The 16,776-nt window shown below is 55.0% G+C and overlaps 1 protein-coding gene and 1 long non-coding RNA gene across 2 annotated transcripts; one reads left to right on the top strand and one right to left on the bottom strand.

The window, feature by feature from the left end:
* The first annotated feature begins 2,283 nt into the window (after positions 1–2,283).
* On the top strand, positions 2,284–3,141 carry LOC142602518 (uncharacterized). Its single transcript, XR_012836260.1, has 3 exons — positions 2,284–2,385; positions 2,627–2,723; positions 2,973–3,141. It is a non-coding gene; the product is annotated as an uncharacterized LOC142602518 (long non-coding RNA).
* Positions 3,142–7,352: 4,211 nt separating this feature from the next.
* Positions 7,353–8,285, bottom strand: LOC142602519 (olfactory receptor 14J1-like). Its single transcript, XM_075757545.1, has one exon. The coding sequence runs from the start codon at positions 8,283–8,285 to the stop codon at positions 7,353–7,355; it is 933 nt and encodes a 310-aa protein (XP_075613660.1).
* Between the last annotated feature and the right edge of the window lie 8,491 nt (positions 8,286–16,776).

Consider the following 16,776-nt stretch of genomic DNA (forward strand, 5'->3'; position numbering starts at 1 on the left):
GCTTTCTATTCCTTCATCTCCCTCATCGCTCAGGTGTTTCCACCTCTCCTGGTTCAATGGCCATGCCTAAGGACATCGTTGCAGCAGACTATCTGGATGTACGCCCTTCCCATTGCTCCCAGGTTTCCTCCTCCGCTTCCTCTTTGGCCATTCAGATGCCTCTCAACTCTCTGGTTTCTGCTTGGAGCTTCAGGGAGTTAGAAACTTGCCCCATCTTTCAGAAGTCTAATGAACTCTTTAGCCAACACTTTCACTGTGTCTGTACCTGTCCTTTGTTATCTCCATGGTTAAAACTGTTCTTGTATGGAAATCCCTTGTGAAAGGTGGACCACGTTAGATGCTGCTTGGACTCAGCATCCAGCTGAGGAGAGAGATTTCATGTTCATTAACTTGCATCGTGTGTAAACTGTTGTTTGTTGTCAGTGAAGAGAAACCTTTGTGTGCCTGCGTGCAGCCCAGGTCTCCAAGGAAAGCAGGTGGGAGCTGGTGTGAAGGAGCTGTATAATCCAGCTGCAGAGCTCAGTGGAGAAGCCTGATGTGAGGAAAGGTGATGCAAGGCCCAGGTGGCTGATGAGGGAACTGGTGGCCTTGGGGAGGAGCGAGGTTGTCCAGACAGTGCTGGATCTCAAGGGACTGCTTCTCCTGCCTCTCCAGATGTCTTTAGGAGACAGCTTGCACCAACATCCATTGTAGAATGCTTCTATCACTTCATCTATCAATTGAAACATGATAGAAAATTGCCTTGAAACAAACAAAAAAAATTCTCCTTTATGAAATCTTCATCATAAAGTACTCAGCTACAACCTCTCCAATTAGTTGGACAAGGCTTGAGGACTTGAAGAAAATTACGGGAAGAGACATGGCTCGTTAGAGTTTTCTGTACTTTAATGAGCCCCATGGCATATTTGCTGCTGAGTCCATGCACCTGAGATACCAAGAAAAGGAGACTGAAGAAACCTCTGGAGAAGGCCAAGTCAGCAGTAAAGCCCAAAGTACCTTGAAGCATGAATGGGCCCCACTGGGGGCCATTACTGACAAAGCCTCCCCAGGGACTCATTAGAGCAGATCATTGGAGGCCATGATGACAAAGCAAGGCAAAGTGCAGGCAGCCCTGATGCCGAGGACACCCTGGCTTTGTCTGATGAAGCAGAAATGCCAAGCGCTGACCCCCAGCCCCTGGCAAGGCACATCCTGACCCTCACCTGTGTCTCAGGGCTCTGCCTTGGCATGTGGGGAGTGGGATGCCAAGGGAAGGACAACGGGATGACACCTCATGGCCTCCCCCGCGGTGCGTGCAAGGAGGCAATGATGCCCCATGGCTGTCGTGGTTTTACCCCAGTCGGCAGCTGAGCACCACGCAGCCACTCATTCACTCCCTCTCCATCGGGATGGGGAAGAGAATTAGAAAAGTTAAAGTGAGAAAATTCGTGGTTTGAGATAAAGACAGTTTAATAGGTAAAGCAAAAGCCGTGCGCACAAGCAAAGCAAAGCAAGGAATTCATTCACCACTTCCCATGGGCAGGCAGGTGTTCAGCCATCTCCAGGAAAGCAGGGCTCTGTCGCGCATAACGGTTACTTGGGAAGACAAACACCATTGCTCTGAACGCTGCCGCCCCCCCCCCCCCTTCCCCCAAGCTCCTTATAAACTGAGCATGACGTCATATAGTGTGGAATATCCCTTTGGTCAGTTTGGGTCACCTGTCCTGTCTGTGTCTCCTCCCAACTTCTTGTCCACCCCCAGCCATTCCGCTGGCAGGGCAGTGCAAGAAGCAGAAAAGGCCTTGGCCCCATGTAAACACTGCTCAACAATAAGTCCATAGAACAAAAACATCTCTATATTATCAATGCTGTCTCCAGCACAAATCCAAAACGTATCCCCACACTAGCTACTATGAAGAAAAATCAATCCTCTCAGCTGAAACCAGGACAGGATGGGAGTGTGGTTGGCTCCAGGATGCTGGAGGAGGACCTGAGGGTGAGGCTGCAGCGGGAAGAGGCTCAGCTGGAGCAGGCGCGAACCCAGGCGCTGAGGAACGAGGAGCTCCTGCTCCACTTTGAAAACGGCATGGACAACCTCTTAGTCCGTCTGCACGGCATCCCTGTGCCTGACCAGGTACCTGCACAGCTCTGGGGTGAGCACGGCCCCGGCGGTGCTTGGCGATGCAACGGCACGGCATGGTGACACTTGGTGCAGCCACCATCACCCCAAGTGGCTCATTTTCCCCACCGAGGTTGTTCTTCTTCTCTCTCTGACTCCAGGACGATTCTGTCAAGCCCCGGGGAGTGGTCGAGAAGCTCCACTACTGTGAGCAGAAGCTGCGGTACCTGGTGCAGCACGTGGTCGACTTGCCCCGCGACAGCTACAGCCCCGATGAGAACAACGAGGTGCGTAGGGGCTCCGTCTCTGCTGTGGTCTTTGGGACTCTCCTGGATGGCCCATCCCAAACCGTCCTCCCAGCTAGGAGGATGGAGGAGGCCCCAGGGAAGAGCCATGGAGCAGCTGAGCCCCAGGTGGCACTGGGCACTGCAGGGTGTCCCCCCCAGGGGACATCAAGGTGGGGAACCAACCCCTGGGCTTCTTAAAACCACCTCCCCTCCATCAGTTAACCCCGGGTGTCTTTCACAGACTTTTGTGCACGTCAGGGATTTCCTGGAGAAAGCGACCGCCAGTGATCCACAGAACCTGAAGATCTCCTTGGATGACGTGGGCAGCAGGGTCCAAGGTAGGAGAGCACAGTGGGGACGTGTCCCACAGCGACTGTCCCAGCCCCTGGGGTTGGAGATGGGCCATGGCAGGTCCCCCGGGGATGCTGGGGTGGAAGAGCCAGTCAGCAGTGCCAGTGCTGGAGGGCTCAGCACGAGGGCTCCCTGTGAGGCCTCCGTAACGTGCTGGCTCTCCCCGGGGACACGGGCACAGCAGAGGTGGCCCCACAGCCTCTCCTCATCCCACTCCTCTCTGCTCTCTCCTCCAGACACCTCCGATTTCTCTGACGAAGACCATGGCCTTGTCCCCACCCGGCAAGAAATCAAGCAGCAGGGGCTGCTCCTGCTGGAAAGCAGGAAGAAAAGCAGCAGGGAGAAGTAGCGGTCGCTCCACGAGAGCTTTGGCTGTCGCAGACCACCCGTTGTGCTTTGGATGCCCCAGACCACCTGTTGTACCTTTTCTCAGCTGGTTCAATACAGCAGATCTTTTTCATTTCTCCCAAGGCTGTAGTCAAGCCCCCAGAGAGCTCTGGGCTGGCATGTGTGCGAGGTGGCTATGGGGAAACGTGGGGCAGGGGATGAGACCTGGCTATCGGACCTCAGGGTGGGTGCCTTTGTGTCCTTGTGTGGGAGTGGAAGGGCAGAGCCTGCCTCGGAAAGGGAGACCCAAGTCTGAGATGAAGCCCCTAGCCTGGGGCTGTCTGACCTGTCTGGGGACCCTTCGTGCCTCTTCCCTCCTCTGGGCCCCGCACGCACGCACGTTGTGCAACGCGTACTCATAAGCCTAAACTCAGAGCAAACGTCAGGCGTTCCCTTTGGGTGCCTGGAGGTAAGGTCTAACTCAACGTGACCCAGGACAGCAGAGGATGCTGCACCGCGCCTGTGGCTTGGGGATGGATCCCCATCCCTGCAGGTGGGTCACGGACATCCGATCATGGAGGCCACGTTGGCTTTCCTACAAAGACGCTCGTAAAACACCGCTGCAAACAGATGGTGCTGTTTCCCCTCCTACAGCCAAGACTGAGGGCTTCTGCCAGGGACCTGCAGTCCTGTCTGGAGACCCAGGAGAGTCGCAGGGGGACATCGGCATCAGCCCAAGCTCTTGCTGTCATTTCTACTTGGTCCCTGTACTTTGTGCTGACATCGCTTCTGACATCATCATTGCAGGCAAGGAACGGCTGTTTCTGCCAAGCCTTCCAGCAGACTGGCAGGTCACGCCAACTGTTCTTGGTGGGTTTTGTGAAACTGCAGCTATGGGGAACATACTGCCAAAATACTCGTGTCTTTTAAAAACAGCGTAACGTGCCAGTGCACTCATCTGGTGGAGCTTCCCAGAATCAATAGCCATAGAGGTGGGCTCCTCTGCCATTCAAGACCACACTATAGTGACAGCCATCCATCTCCTGTCCCGTTCTCAGGTGCCCACCACAGCCAGGGCGTGTGCTGGGCTCTGGGTCAGGGAGTCCTCTGCTGTGAGGAGCTGCCAGCCGTGGCAGCAGCAATCGGAAGATACTCAGCCAACCAGGAGGCTGAGCAGACAGCATGGGTGCATGGTGCTGGGCCACCCTGAAACTGCCCACGCTCAACACACCCAGGCTCTGAAGAAGCTTAGCCGGGCCACTGTGCCCAGACACCACCACACCAGTGACTAAAGACGAATGCTTTGAGGCCAGTTGATGAAACCAAGAGACTCTCGCTTTCTACACCTAGCTCCAGGAAGGGTGGTTGTGTTGTCCCAAAAGTGGGATCGTTTACCCGGCGTGCAGTACGCCAATAGACACACAGAGCAGAGGTAGTTTCTTTCTTTCATGTCTGCGCAGAGATGGGTGCTAGGTGGTAATGCCACACAGCGAGCACACCACCCACAGAATCTGCCACGTATTTACCTTGTTACAGGATTAGAAAAACCTGCCAAAATTTACACTAATGGGGTATCAATTACCGCATCATCTACTATTGGTCAAGCATCTTTAAATTAGCAGGCATGCTCCTCGAGGGTGTGGGGGGTGTCACTTGCACAGTCCTTTAATTGGGTAGGTGGTGCTAAACCTGCCCCCCGCCCCAGCCACCTTTCCCATCCCCTGGTTACTGGCGATTCTTGTTGACTTCAGGCCTCTCGGGCATTCGCCCAGCTCTCAGCACCTTCTGGGGCAGGATGTTTCCTCTTGATCAGTTTTTCAGCTCTCCTTCAAGGATGCTCTTTAGCAAAGCATGCTTTTGATCAGTCTTTCGGCTCTTCTTCAGAGATACAGTCGTCAGCAAAGCAAGCAGTGCATTGAACCCTAAATTCAACAGTCTCTAAGCACTAACCCAAACACATTTCTGTCCCTGTCAAGTGGAAAATTCTACTTGAAGGATATCAAGAAGACTACACAGAATTGCGCAGTCTTCAGATGAGACGCTAAGGGCGGTTGTGCGGCAGGAGGGTATTGAGAAGGAATTTGGGAAGTTGTGGATTGCAGCTGGAGGAGATAAAGTACCATCTGTCTGGGACCCAAAAGCGGTTATGGTAGTAGCAGATGTAATTGGCGGTGAAGAAGTTGTCTCAGAATGGGAGATGTCCGCTCTACAAATCATCTTCCTGAGACCTTGTGACTGGAGAAAACAAGAATTCATAAAGTGGACCAGGCTGCTATGCCAGGGCCGTGGATTTCCAACTTTGAGAAGGATAAGATCAGGAAGAACTGGATAGAACATTATAGGGGCATACCACACAGAAAGCTCATCACAGCATTACAGCTGCAAGCAAATGGCTACCCAACAAGAGAATTTCTGGCAAGGGGTAGGCAAGAAACCCAAATTAAAGCCTGTCGCCACTGTCAGGTGGAGAATGAGACCTACTCCTATATAATTGGATATTGTCCTGTGGTTCAGGATGCCAGAATCAAAAGACATAATCAATTGTGCGATCTGTGTCAGAAAAGTTACCACAGGGCTAACTGGCTTGTGGCGGCCAAGTGTTCATAGCGACGTCGCTTGTTGATCCTTCGATGTCGGCTCTTCCTGTCATTGTGAAGCGGAATTCACCAAGCATTGGATTGTTCACCCACTAATAGGGAACATCAGCTGGGTTTAGACCGTCGTGAGACAGGTTAGTTTTACCGTACTGATGATGTGTTGTTGCAATAGTAATCCTGCTCCGTACGAGAGTGTCGCGTGAAAGGATACAAGTCTGATATGTGGCTGAGGGAGGCCCTCCCGTTGAGTCACGAGGTTCAGAAAGGACCCCCTTGCTTTCTAAACTCCTTCTCAGAGAGGAGCCTAGGTGCGGCTAGGTCCAGTCTTAGTCCCAGACTTGGTCAATGGTTTATGTCTAAAGGATTATGTGTGTAGCCACATATTAGCCTCAATGCTTGCACGTCAGAGCCCTCTCAAGGACTTTCATGGAGGCAGTTTTGCAAACTTGAAAAGATCCTTAATTTCTTTAGGTGACAGCTATGAAGAGTTCAGAATTGTTGATAAGTGCACTTACTGCAAAAATAGAGCTTGAGTTGAGTGCTTTTGTTAACGATACTTTCCCAGGTAACCTCCAACATAGTCTGAGGCACAAATCTTACCAAAGATTGTTTGGGGAGGAGAGAGAGAGAGGTCCAGAACCATTGACCCATCCGGACACTTGGAATTCTCATCCTCAAGATGGAGGACTCTGGATGCCAGATTTATACACTTGGTGACGTGGGACTAAGTCAATTTTCATGTGCTGACTGGCTCTTGACAAAGCTTGTTGTGTTGTTGACCAAGTGGGAGGAGCAGGGGCAGAGAAAAGGTGTTCGGTACAGAGGCACGGTGGTCTGTTCAGCTCCATGGAGGAAACGTCGGGCTGTGAAGCCTGTCCCCGACCCCAAGTGTCACTCAGTTGGTTTCAGTGGTAGACCATCAGGCGCGATATGTGTCAAGATAAGCAAGTTACTCATCCCTCGCTTTGTTCACCTGTGCAGACTTTGTAGCAGACACCAATAAACCTGTTTCTCCACAGCACCCTGTCGCCCTTCTGTTCCTCCTGCTCGAGACAGCCTCCCCCAGGGCCTGAAACTTACCGAGCCCTAACTCTGTCCCACACACGATTTCAGAGACATCCCCGCTCTGGGGTCTGGCAGGGTCTGGTGAAGGAGAGAGGTGGAGCAGGGCTGGCCATTCCCCCCGTGCAGGCACTGAGCCCAGCAGGAGGAGGGAAATGGCCGTGCAGCACAACTCACCCATAAACCTGTGCTGAGCGGCCAGTGCGGGAAGTGGCCCATGAGGGAGGCCTCCAGTGAAAGCTCAGTCCAGTCCCATCCCTCACACATCTCCCCTGACCTCCTCCCCTCAGCCCAAGGAGAACCCCAGCACAGCAGCACGGCCTTGTGGGGGAAATTTCTTCAGCCAGTTCCTGACCTCAGGTTTCGCAGAAGAGCCCAACCACCACACAGTGAAATGAGTAAATCCCCTTTAATTAGAGAGATGTGACACAAGAGGTCATGTGTACCGTGGTGTGAGATACAGGCACCAAGGCCTGTGGCTGAGACAGGCAGGGGTTCATGCAAGTGGAGAAGTGGAGTGAATGTAGACACTCCTGGGACAAGAGGATGATAGCACATAAAATGCCCAAGGAACAGGAAGTTCCCAACCTGCATTACAAATTACTTCCATGAAGATACATGGCCTACTTATTAATGCTGAAAGACTACTGATTGAGGAACTTTCTTCATGGCGTCTTTGAGTTCCTGGTTCCTCATGCTGTAGATGAGGGGGTTCACTGCTGGAGGCACCACCGAGTAGAGAACTGTCACCACCAGATTCAGGGGTGGGGAGGAGATGGAGGGGGGCTTCAGGTAGGCAAACATGGCAGTGCTGATGACCAGGGAGACCACGGCCAGGTGAGGGAGGCACGTGGAAAAGGCTTTGTGCCGTCCCTGCTCCGAGGGGATCCTCAGCACGGCTCTGAAGATCTGCACATAGGACACCACAATGAACACAAAACACCCAAAAGCTAAAGAAAAACTAACCACAATAAGCCCAAGTTCCCTGAGGTAGGCATCTGAGCAGGAGAGCTTGAGGATCTGGGGGATTTCACAGAAGAACTGTCCCACAGCATTGCCCTGGCAGAGGGGTATGGAAAATATATTGGCCGTGTGCAGCAGAGCATTGAGAAACCCACTGCCCCAGGCAGCTGCTGCCATGTGGACACAAGCTCTGCTGCCCAGGAGGGTCCCGTAGTGCTGGGGTTGGCAGATGGCAATGTAGCGGTCGTAGGCCATGACGGTCAGAAGAGAAAACTCTGATCCAACCAAGAAGGCAAAGAAAAAGAGCTGTGCAGCACATCCTGCGTAGGAGATGGCCCTGGTGTCCCACAGGGAATTGGCCATGGCTTTGGGAAGAGTGGTGGAAATGGAGCCCAGGTCGATGAGGGAGAGGTTGATGAGGAAGAAGTACATGGGGGTGTGGAGGTGGTGGTCGCAGGCTATGGTGGTGATGATGAGGCCGTTGCCCAGGAGGGCAGCCAGGTAGATGCCCAGGAAGAGCCAGAAGTGCAAGAGCTGCAGCTGCCGTGTGTCTGCAAAGGCCAGGAGGAGGAACTGGGTGATGGAGCTGCTGTTGAACATCTGCTGAGTTCAGAAATGGGGAACTGTTTCAGAAGGACAACAAAACAATTTAGGTGAGACATCTGTGAGAAAACCAAAGCCATTCCCTTTAAGTCCTCTCACTGCTACACACAGAGACTTTTCTAGAAGATCTTCCTTCAGATCTCTGGCTAGAGTTCTGCTTGGTGCTGGCTGAGTGTGTGGTGAGGAGCAGGACCTCTGCAAGCTGTTGACCAAGGAGTCAGCCCTGCTCTGCAGCAGTGGGTTCATGGGAATGGTACGGGCAGGGGCCAGTCTTGCATTTCGACTGTGTCATATGAAATCACCCCTAACGCCAAAGGGCTTGTCAGCTTCTGCACTCCCAGAGCTAAGAAACCAGGATGGCAGAAAGCAGTGTAAGACATTTTCTGGATTTTTGACATCTCCCCCCATCTCCTGTAGGGCATATTTTTGGCAGTCAGAAACCCTCAACATTTCTGCTACACTCAGGGAGAGCCGAGTGAGGCAAGAGGATTGCCTGTGGCTTCGTGCAGAGCAGGGGGAGCTGCTCTGTCTCTGCATCTGGTTCCCAGCTGCCCGGGGCTTGCCCCTTGCTGAGATGGAGGACCATCACACTCCCATGCTACCCGGAAAAGCCACCAGACACTGCTGAGAGCAGAGGGATCTACCTCAGACCACTAATGCCTCCCCCTTTCTTAAGATCTCCACACCCCGTTTCCAGCCAAGGACACACAGGGCTGATGGTGCCCCCTGGAAGGCAGCTCCGGGCTTGGAAGGACACCCCAAGGAGATAGCCAGCTGTGCTCCTGATGGCATCTGAGGAAGGCAGAGCCAGAGAGGCAGAGGTAACAGTGTCGGGCAGCATCCCATCGTCCCTGGGTAGTGGGCAAGGGGCGCATGGCAGGGGAGATGCCCTTCATCTCTTCTGCTGGCAGGTGGAGGAGAAGGGGACGCCCTGGGCTGAGGGCTGTGCTGGCTGGGAGAGGAGAGCAGAGGGCTGTTGCTCAGGGAAGGCATCTGCAGGGCAGGGCATGGCCAGTAGGTGCCCACATCTCCCCTGCTCCGGGCTTTGCCTGCACACTTCCCACCCTCCCTGCCCAGCTCTGCTGCCTGGACCTCTCCCAGCTGGGAGCTCTTGCTCTGGCCCCACATCTCTTCCCTGCCAGTGCTCACAGACCCCAGCCCAGCCCCTGTGTGCCCAGCTCTGCCCTGCAGCCTCTCCCTGTCTGCAGGGGCTCAAGAGCAGCAGCTCACACAAACCCTGATGAAACTGCACAGGGGATGCTCTGGGCACCTCCAGGGTGCTGGCGGCTGAAGGCACTTGCTCAGCTCTCTAGGACACCTCAGGGTGATGATGGTTTTGGAGTCTCAGCCCTTTTGCAATATTGGGGAGTCAGGGAAGCAGAGGCTCAAGCAGGAAAGCCTTGCCCTGAACGGACTCCTGGAAAGTCCCCTGGGAAATAACCTGGGCATGATCTGGAGCTGTGAGTAGCACTGTCCCACGCAGCAGCCTCTCAGCAGCAGCAGCAGGAGCAGCAGGACCCTGCCTTGCCCTGCCGGGGGTTGCTCCTTCTACGCACAGCTTCTCCCCAGTGCTGTGGGAAGCTCTCGGGGAAGGCTGAGTGCTGACCCTGGCAGGCGGCAGAGTCCCTGCCCCGGCACACAGCCCCTGGGGCGCAGGGACCCTGCTCGCAAGGACAGCCCTGGGCACCCCTGCCTGCACACCCAGCTTCATACCCCTGCAGCCGTCCACAGCAGAAGGCAGCCCTCATGCCTTGTCCCTCTGATGGGGCAGCAGGGCATCCCTGCTCTGCAGCACGTCCTCCTGCTCTGTGCTGCACAAACTCTCAGAGTCCTCCTGACACATCCCACAACCTGTCAGCTCTACCAGCTGGAGGAGATCCCTCCAGGCACTGAAGCTGCCTTGCCCTGCACCCACAGACTTACCACGTCGAGGGCTGTGAAGAGTTCTCCTCCAGGGAGCTCTCAGCATCCTCCCGCTCCCAACTGCCTTGAAGCTCTCTCAGCCTCGCAGGTCTCCTCTCGCTGCCTGCAGGCAGTGCCCTCAGCCCTGCTCCTGGGCAGAGCTGTCTCTCTGCAGCGCTGCCCACGGGCCATCAGCTCCCTCCATCCCAGGAGCCCGGCCCAGCTCAGCAGCAGAGGTCCAGCCCAAGGTGGCACTTTCTCTGTCCCCTCTGGGCTGCCTCCAGGTGTCCCTGGGGCTCCAGGGGAACCTGCTCTGAAACAGCCTGAAGGAACCACTCATGTTCCTTCTCTCAGCGGGACAGAAGCTCTTCCTTCCAACAGTGTCACTTTCTTTGTCCCATCTTTAGACAGGACACCCAGACAGGCACAGGGAATGATCTCCTTTACCTCTGCTGAGGGACGGCATTCAGCCCCCATTCCATGTCTGTAGTCCTGGGGCTAGAAGTGGACTCAGCTGCCCCCCCACACACACAACAAACCCACAGGCGGTGGGATTCCTCTGGCCTCAGTTCAGGTGGGCACACAAGAGGTGCCTGCATATGAGCTCCTTGTCTCAGCTCAGTCATTAATACTAATTACTGGAGATGGAGGACAGGCCTGAGGTGTTCAGATGCAAATGTCTGGTGACACTTGAAGCACCAGAGGTGGTTGAAGACACGTAGAGCCAGCTGCCAGGCCTAGTGGAGCACTGCTGAGAGACAGGGCAGCATCTGGAGGCATCTTCATGTAGGCGGGTAGGGAATCTTTTTGTCCAGCAGAAATGACATCAGATGCCCACATTTAGGATGACAGAATCTGTCTCTATTTGTTGTCTTTTGGACAGCCTGTGCAGGGATTCTTCTGATGGCATGGTGTCCTCTGGCACAGGGACAGCTGTTTCCAGCCCTGTTTCTCTCTGGCCTGGGGGACAGCAGGGCTTGCTCACTCTCTTGGCATCCAATTTCAGCTTGATGTTTCCATCTGCCAACCACTCGGGCATGTCTCCGCTCGGAAGCAAAGCCTCTGCACACACACAGGGGCTTGGAGCCTTGGCACCAGGTTTCCCTGAGACAAGTCAGAGCTTGGCCTGGAGGCACACCTCCCGTGCTACAGCCAAAATGTTCACCTGTGGCCTCAGGTGAGGTCAAAGACAGGGCCACCTGGAGCCTGTGCTTTTTGACATTGATGGAGTACCTGCCCTGGTGTGGTGGGACACGTGACACAGCTTGGGGTGCTGCAATGGGTGGGCTTTTCATTGCTGCAATGTACAGGCTTTTCAGGAGAGACAGGCTGGGATGGTTAGGAGTCCCTTGAAGTGATCCAGCTTAGGGACATCCTGGCTGGGTTACAGCTCTGCAGAACAATTTCTCCTCTTAAAGTGTTGGGAGAAATGGGGTTTGGAATTGGGCTGTATAAATCTCTATTTACATAGAGGGAGAGAATGTGTCGTCATCTTGCTTGTTCATGTCCAGGGCCCATGACAAAAGCCATGTGAACTTGGAGATCAGCCTCAAAGTTCTGAACATAAAGCCTCCTTGCACAGGTATTAGAGAGATCTTTTCTGTCTATGATTGTACTGTTGCTTCACATCTTCATTCCAAGGGTGATGCAGTCAACACTCAGAAGTGGCCACTTTCTCCAGGATACCTGGGGATATCTAAAGCCCTTATGTGGGACAGGGAAATGTGACCCAGGACCTAGGGGAGCCTTCCTGAAGCAGGAGCTGGTGGCCAGGCAGAGAAGGCCAAGGCATCTCACTTGAGGGAACTCATTTCTGTCTCTTGACTAGACGAGGAAGCCTGGGCAAGTGCACCCCCGGTGTCCAACACCATTTTCATCCCTGCCTTCCCCTACAATGGAGTCACATCTCATTTCCCTTGCAGGGCATGAGAGAACTTGAAGACGTGCCTATAAACCGGATACATCTGGATTAGGGCAATTTTAGCTGTTGAAAAGAGAGCATTTCATTGACTTTGACTCTTTGCTTCCCTCCGTGAATCGAGGGAGCTCTTGACTTCAGGGTGTTACTCGCTGTGTGCAAAGAGTCAATATGGACCAAGAGGTCCAAGCAGGGAGTGCTTGGAGGGGTCCTGGCATCTCTCTTTGACACACAAATGTGGTTTCTGTTGTGGCCAGAGTGAGCTCTAACTGGGCTTTTGTCTTTCTCATTTTCCCTCTGCACGACCTAGCGAGATCCCTGTACTCTTCCTGAGTTGCCTGCCCCTTCTTCCAAGAGGGGTAGACTCTCCTGTTTTCCCAGACTCCCAGCTGAAGCTCCCTGTTCAGCCAGGCCGGTCGTCTTCCCCACCGGTTTGTCTTACGGCACATAGGGACAGCCTGCTCCTGTGCCTTCTTGACTTCCTTCTTGAAGAATGCCCAGCCTTCCTGGACCCCTTTGCCCTTCAGCACTTTCTCCCAAGGGACTCTCTCAACCAGTGTCCTGAGCAGGCCAAAATCTGCCCTCCGGAAGTCCCTGGTAGCGGTTTTGCTGACCCCCTTCCTTACTTCACCAAGGACTGAAATGTCTTATCATTTCATGGTCGCCAAGCCCCAGATGGCCTCCCACCACCACATCTCCCACCAGTCCTTCTCTGTTGGTAAAGGGCAGGTCAAGCGAGGCGCCTCGCCTGGTAGGCTCGCTTACCAGCTGTGTCAGAAAGTTAACTTCCACGCACTCTAGAAACCTCCTAGACTGTTTCCTCTCTGCCATGTTGTATTTCCAGCAGACATCCGGCAAGTTGAAGTCCCCACGAGAACAAGGGCTACCGATTGTGAGACATCTGCCAGCCGCTTGTAGAATGCTTCATCTACCTCTTCATGCTGGTTGGGTGGTCTGCAACAGAATCCCAGCAGGATATCTGCCTTGTGGGTACCATCCTTGCAGACCAGCTCTACGGAGCTCTGCTGCCCTTCCCTGCTGCTCACATGGCATACCCCACTTCATGGTCTCAGAACAGGCCCCCGAGTCTGCTCCTCTGAGCTCTGCCATCAGCACACTTCTCTTCTTCCTTACTCCCCTTGGGAGGGGAGACCCCTCTGTTGACTCTTTCAGGTCACGACAGCCAAGGCTGGCACTGGCTGTGACATCCATGACGACCTCTTCCTTCTTTGTCAGCAACAGACTCACATGAGCATCACCACAGGTGGCCCATCTGGCAGCTGTGCCATAAAGACCTGTGTGCCAAGACCCTCCAGAAACCTCCCGGATTGATTGCACACTGGTGTGGTCCCCTTCCAGGGAATGCCAGGGTTCTCCTGGGGGCTTTAATGCTTTGCTTTGCCTCCCACCACAATGTCAGCCTTGCCAGCCTCTCCTCTGGCCCTCGATCACAAGGGCTCACCCAACTTCTCCATCCCGTGGAGGATCTCCACACATCTAAGCAGGTTCTTCACATTAAGGGCACCTCCTCTCCTGATCTCTCTGGCACGGCTCTCCCGATCATCCCGTATGCACCCATCAGAGCACCCCAACCACGGGAGCTGTCCCCACAGGCCTCAGCTGTTATTGCCTCCAAGTGGAATGAAGAGAGACACGGGGCTCCAGCCCATCCTGCCCATGCCCCTGCAGGCTTGTGCTGGAGGTGAAGCTGCTCTCAGGAAGGAAGAGATAACGTTGGAAATGTCCTTGGCTGTGGACATCCTGTGATACCGGCACAATGAAAGTCATCAGCCTGACCCACCACTGTGACATCCAGGGGATGGTTAATCGATGGGGCAGAGAAGAACCATCAGAGTCGGAGAGGGAATGCACATGAGTGGAGACCTTGGTGTGACGTGCTTCGTAGTCATGCCCCGCCCAGCACCTACTGGAAAGAGAAGGGAACAAGCTTACGTCAGTGCAGTGGTGCGATCCAGTCATTGGCCCCAAGGCACCGAATCTGTTGGAGATGCCCTGGGTGCTGCCTGTCACACAACCCGTCTGAATGGGGATGGCATTCCTGTAGAGGACCTGTGCTGTCCACGTCAGCGGTGTGGAGTTGTGCTGCAGAGCCCTGGCATCTCACGTAGCACCACAGGCCTCTGTCTGGGGATTGAATTAAGCTTCAGCTGCCGTGAATTAGGTTAGACCATGGGAGTGCAAGGGATGCACCTGAGAAAACTGCCATTAGACTCAAAAGGCAAACAGAAGATCCAGTTGATGGTGAAGAGAAAGAGAAACAGAGCTCTCCCATGCTGCATGGCTCCGTTTGCTCAGCTGAATGCCTCTGTAGGCAGCCCTGGACATAAGGAATGTCAACAGGTTCACTTGTCCTAAACAAGGGCATCTGCTGTCATTCCAACTGGCAAATGGAATTTCCCATCAGCCTCCAAGAAGATGCCCCTAGATGCTGCCCTGTCTCTCTGAACAACCCTGTTAGAGCTTGGAGTCACCTGCACATTTCTTGGACCAGCTCCTGATCCCCAAATGTCACCAGGTGTTTGTGTGTGAACAGCTCACTCCTGGTCTCCATCTTCATTACTACCATGGAGAAAAAGATCAGTGATTGCTTCAGGCTGTTTCAGAGCAGGTTCCCCTGGAGCCCCAGGGACACCTGGAGGCAGCCCAGAGGGGACAAAGTGCCACGTTGGGCTGGTCCTCTGCTGCTGACCTGGGCCGGGCTCCTGGGATGGAGGGAGCTGATGGCCCGTGGGCAGCGCTGCAGAGAGACAGCTCTGCCCAGGAGCAGGGCTGAGGGCACTGCCTGCAGGCAGCGAGAGGAGACCTGCGAGGCTGAGAGAGCTTCAAGGCAGTTGGGAGCGGGAGGATGCTGAGAGCTCCCTGGAGGAGAACTCTTCACAGCCCTCGACGTGGTAAGTCTGTGGGTGCAGGGCAAGGCAGCTTCAGTGCCTGGAGGGATCTCCTCCAGCTGGTAGAGCTGACAGGTTGTGGGATGTGTCAGGAGGACTCTGAGAGTTTGTGCAGCACAGAGCAGGAGGACGTGCTGCAGAGCAGGGATGCCCTGCTGCCCCATCAGAGGGACAAGGCATGAGGGCTGCCTTCTGCTGTGGACGGCTGCAGGGGTATGAAGCTGGGTGTGCAGGCAGGGGTGCCCAGGGCTGTCCTTGTGAGCAGGGTCCCTGCGCCCCAGGGGCTGTGTGCCGGGGCAGGGACTCTGCCGCCTGCCAGGGTCAGCACTCAGCCTTCCCCGAGAGCTTCCCACAGCACTGGGGAGAAGCTGTGCGTAGAAGGAGCAACCCCCGGCAGGGCAAGGCAGGGTCCTGCTGCTCCTGCTGCTGCTGCTGCTGAGAGGCTGCTGCGTGGGACAGTGCTACTCACAGCTCCAGATCATGCCCAGGTTATTTCCCAGGGGACTTTCCAGGAGTCCGTTCAGGGCAAGGCTTTCCTGCTTGAGCCTCTGCTTCCCTGAATCTCTGCTTCCACTGTTCTCTGGCTGGGCTGTGTGGGATGGAAACACATCGGTGGGCTGTGTGGGTTAGAGAAAGAGCTGAGACTACAAAACTCTGAAGTATACTGGAGACCTGAGCAAGTGCCTTCAGCCGCCAGCACCCTGGAGGTGCCCAGAGCATCCCCTGTGCAGTTTCATCAGGGTTTGTGTGAGCTGCTGCTCTTGAGCCCCTGCAGACAGGGAGAGGCTGCAGGGCAGAGCTGGGCACACAGGGGCTGGGCTGGGGTCTGTGAGCACTGGCAGGGAAGAGATGTGGGGCCAGAGCAAGAGCTCCCAGCTGGGAGAGGTCCAGGCAGCAGAGCTGGGCAGGGAGGGTGGGAAGTGTGCAGGCAAAGCCCGGAGCAGGGGAGATGTGGGCACCTACTGGCCATGCCCAGCCCTGCAGATGCCTTCCCTGAGCAACAGCCCTCTGCTCTCCTCTCCCAGCCAGCACAGCCCTCAGCCCAGGGCGTCCCCTTCTCCTCCACCTGCCAGCAGAAGAGATGGAGGGCATCTCTCCTGTCATGCGCCCCTTGCCCACTACCCAGGGACGAAGGGACGCTCCCCGACACTGTTGCCTCTGCCTCTTTGGCTCTGCCTTCCTCAGATGCCATCAGGAGCACAGCTGGCTATCTCCTTGGGGTGTCCTTCCAAGCCCGGAGCTGCCTTCCAGGGGGCACCATCAGCCCTGTGTGTCCTTGGCTGGAAACGGGGTGCGGAGATCTTAAGAAAGGGGGAGGCATTAGTGGTCTGAGGTGGATCCCTCTGCTCTCAGCAGTGTCTGGTGGCTTTTCCGGGTAGCATGGGAGTGTGATGGTCCTCCATCTCAGCAAGGGGCAAGCCCCGGGCAGCTGGGAACCAGACGCAGAGACAGAGCAGCTCCCCCTGCTCTGCACGATGCCACAGGCAATCCCCTCGCCTCGCTCGGCTCTACCTGAGTGCAGCAGAAATGCTGAGGGTTTCTGACAGCCAAGAACACTGCCCAGGGGAGATGGGGGAGCTGTAAGAAAAGCTGTAACTACTTCAAACTGCCTTGTGTCATCCTGGTTCCTTAGCTTTCGGAATGCAAAAGCTGACAAGCCCTTTGGCATTAGCTGTGATTTCATATGATGCAGTCGAACTCCAGGACTGGCCCCTGCCCACACCACTTCCATGAACTCACTGCTGCAGAGCAGGGCTGA

Source organism: Balearica regulorum, chromosome 7 (genome assembly GCF_011004875.1).
Source record: "Balearica regulorum gibbericeps isolate bBalReg1 chromosome 7, bBalReg1.pri, whole genome shotgun sequence".
Classification (NCBI taxonomy): Eukaryota; Metazoa; Chordata; class Aves; order Gruiformes; family Gruidae; genus Balearica; species Balearica regulorum.

What these genes read in the sequence shown, in the direction of transcription:
- LOC142602519 (XM_075757545.1), bottom strand. Translation starts at nt 8,285, where the DNA reads ATGTTCAACAGCAGCTCCATCACCCAGTTCCTCCTCCTGGCCTTTGCA.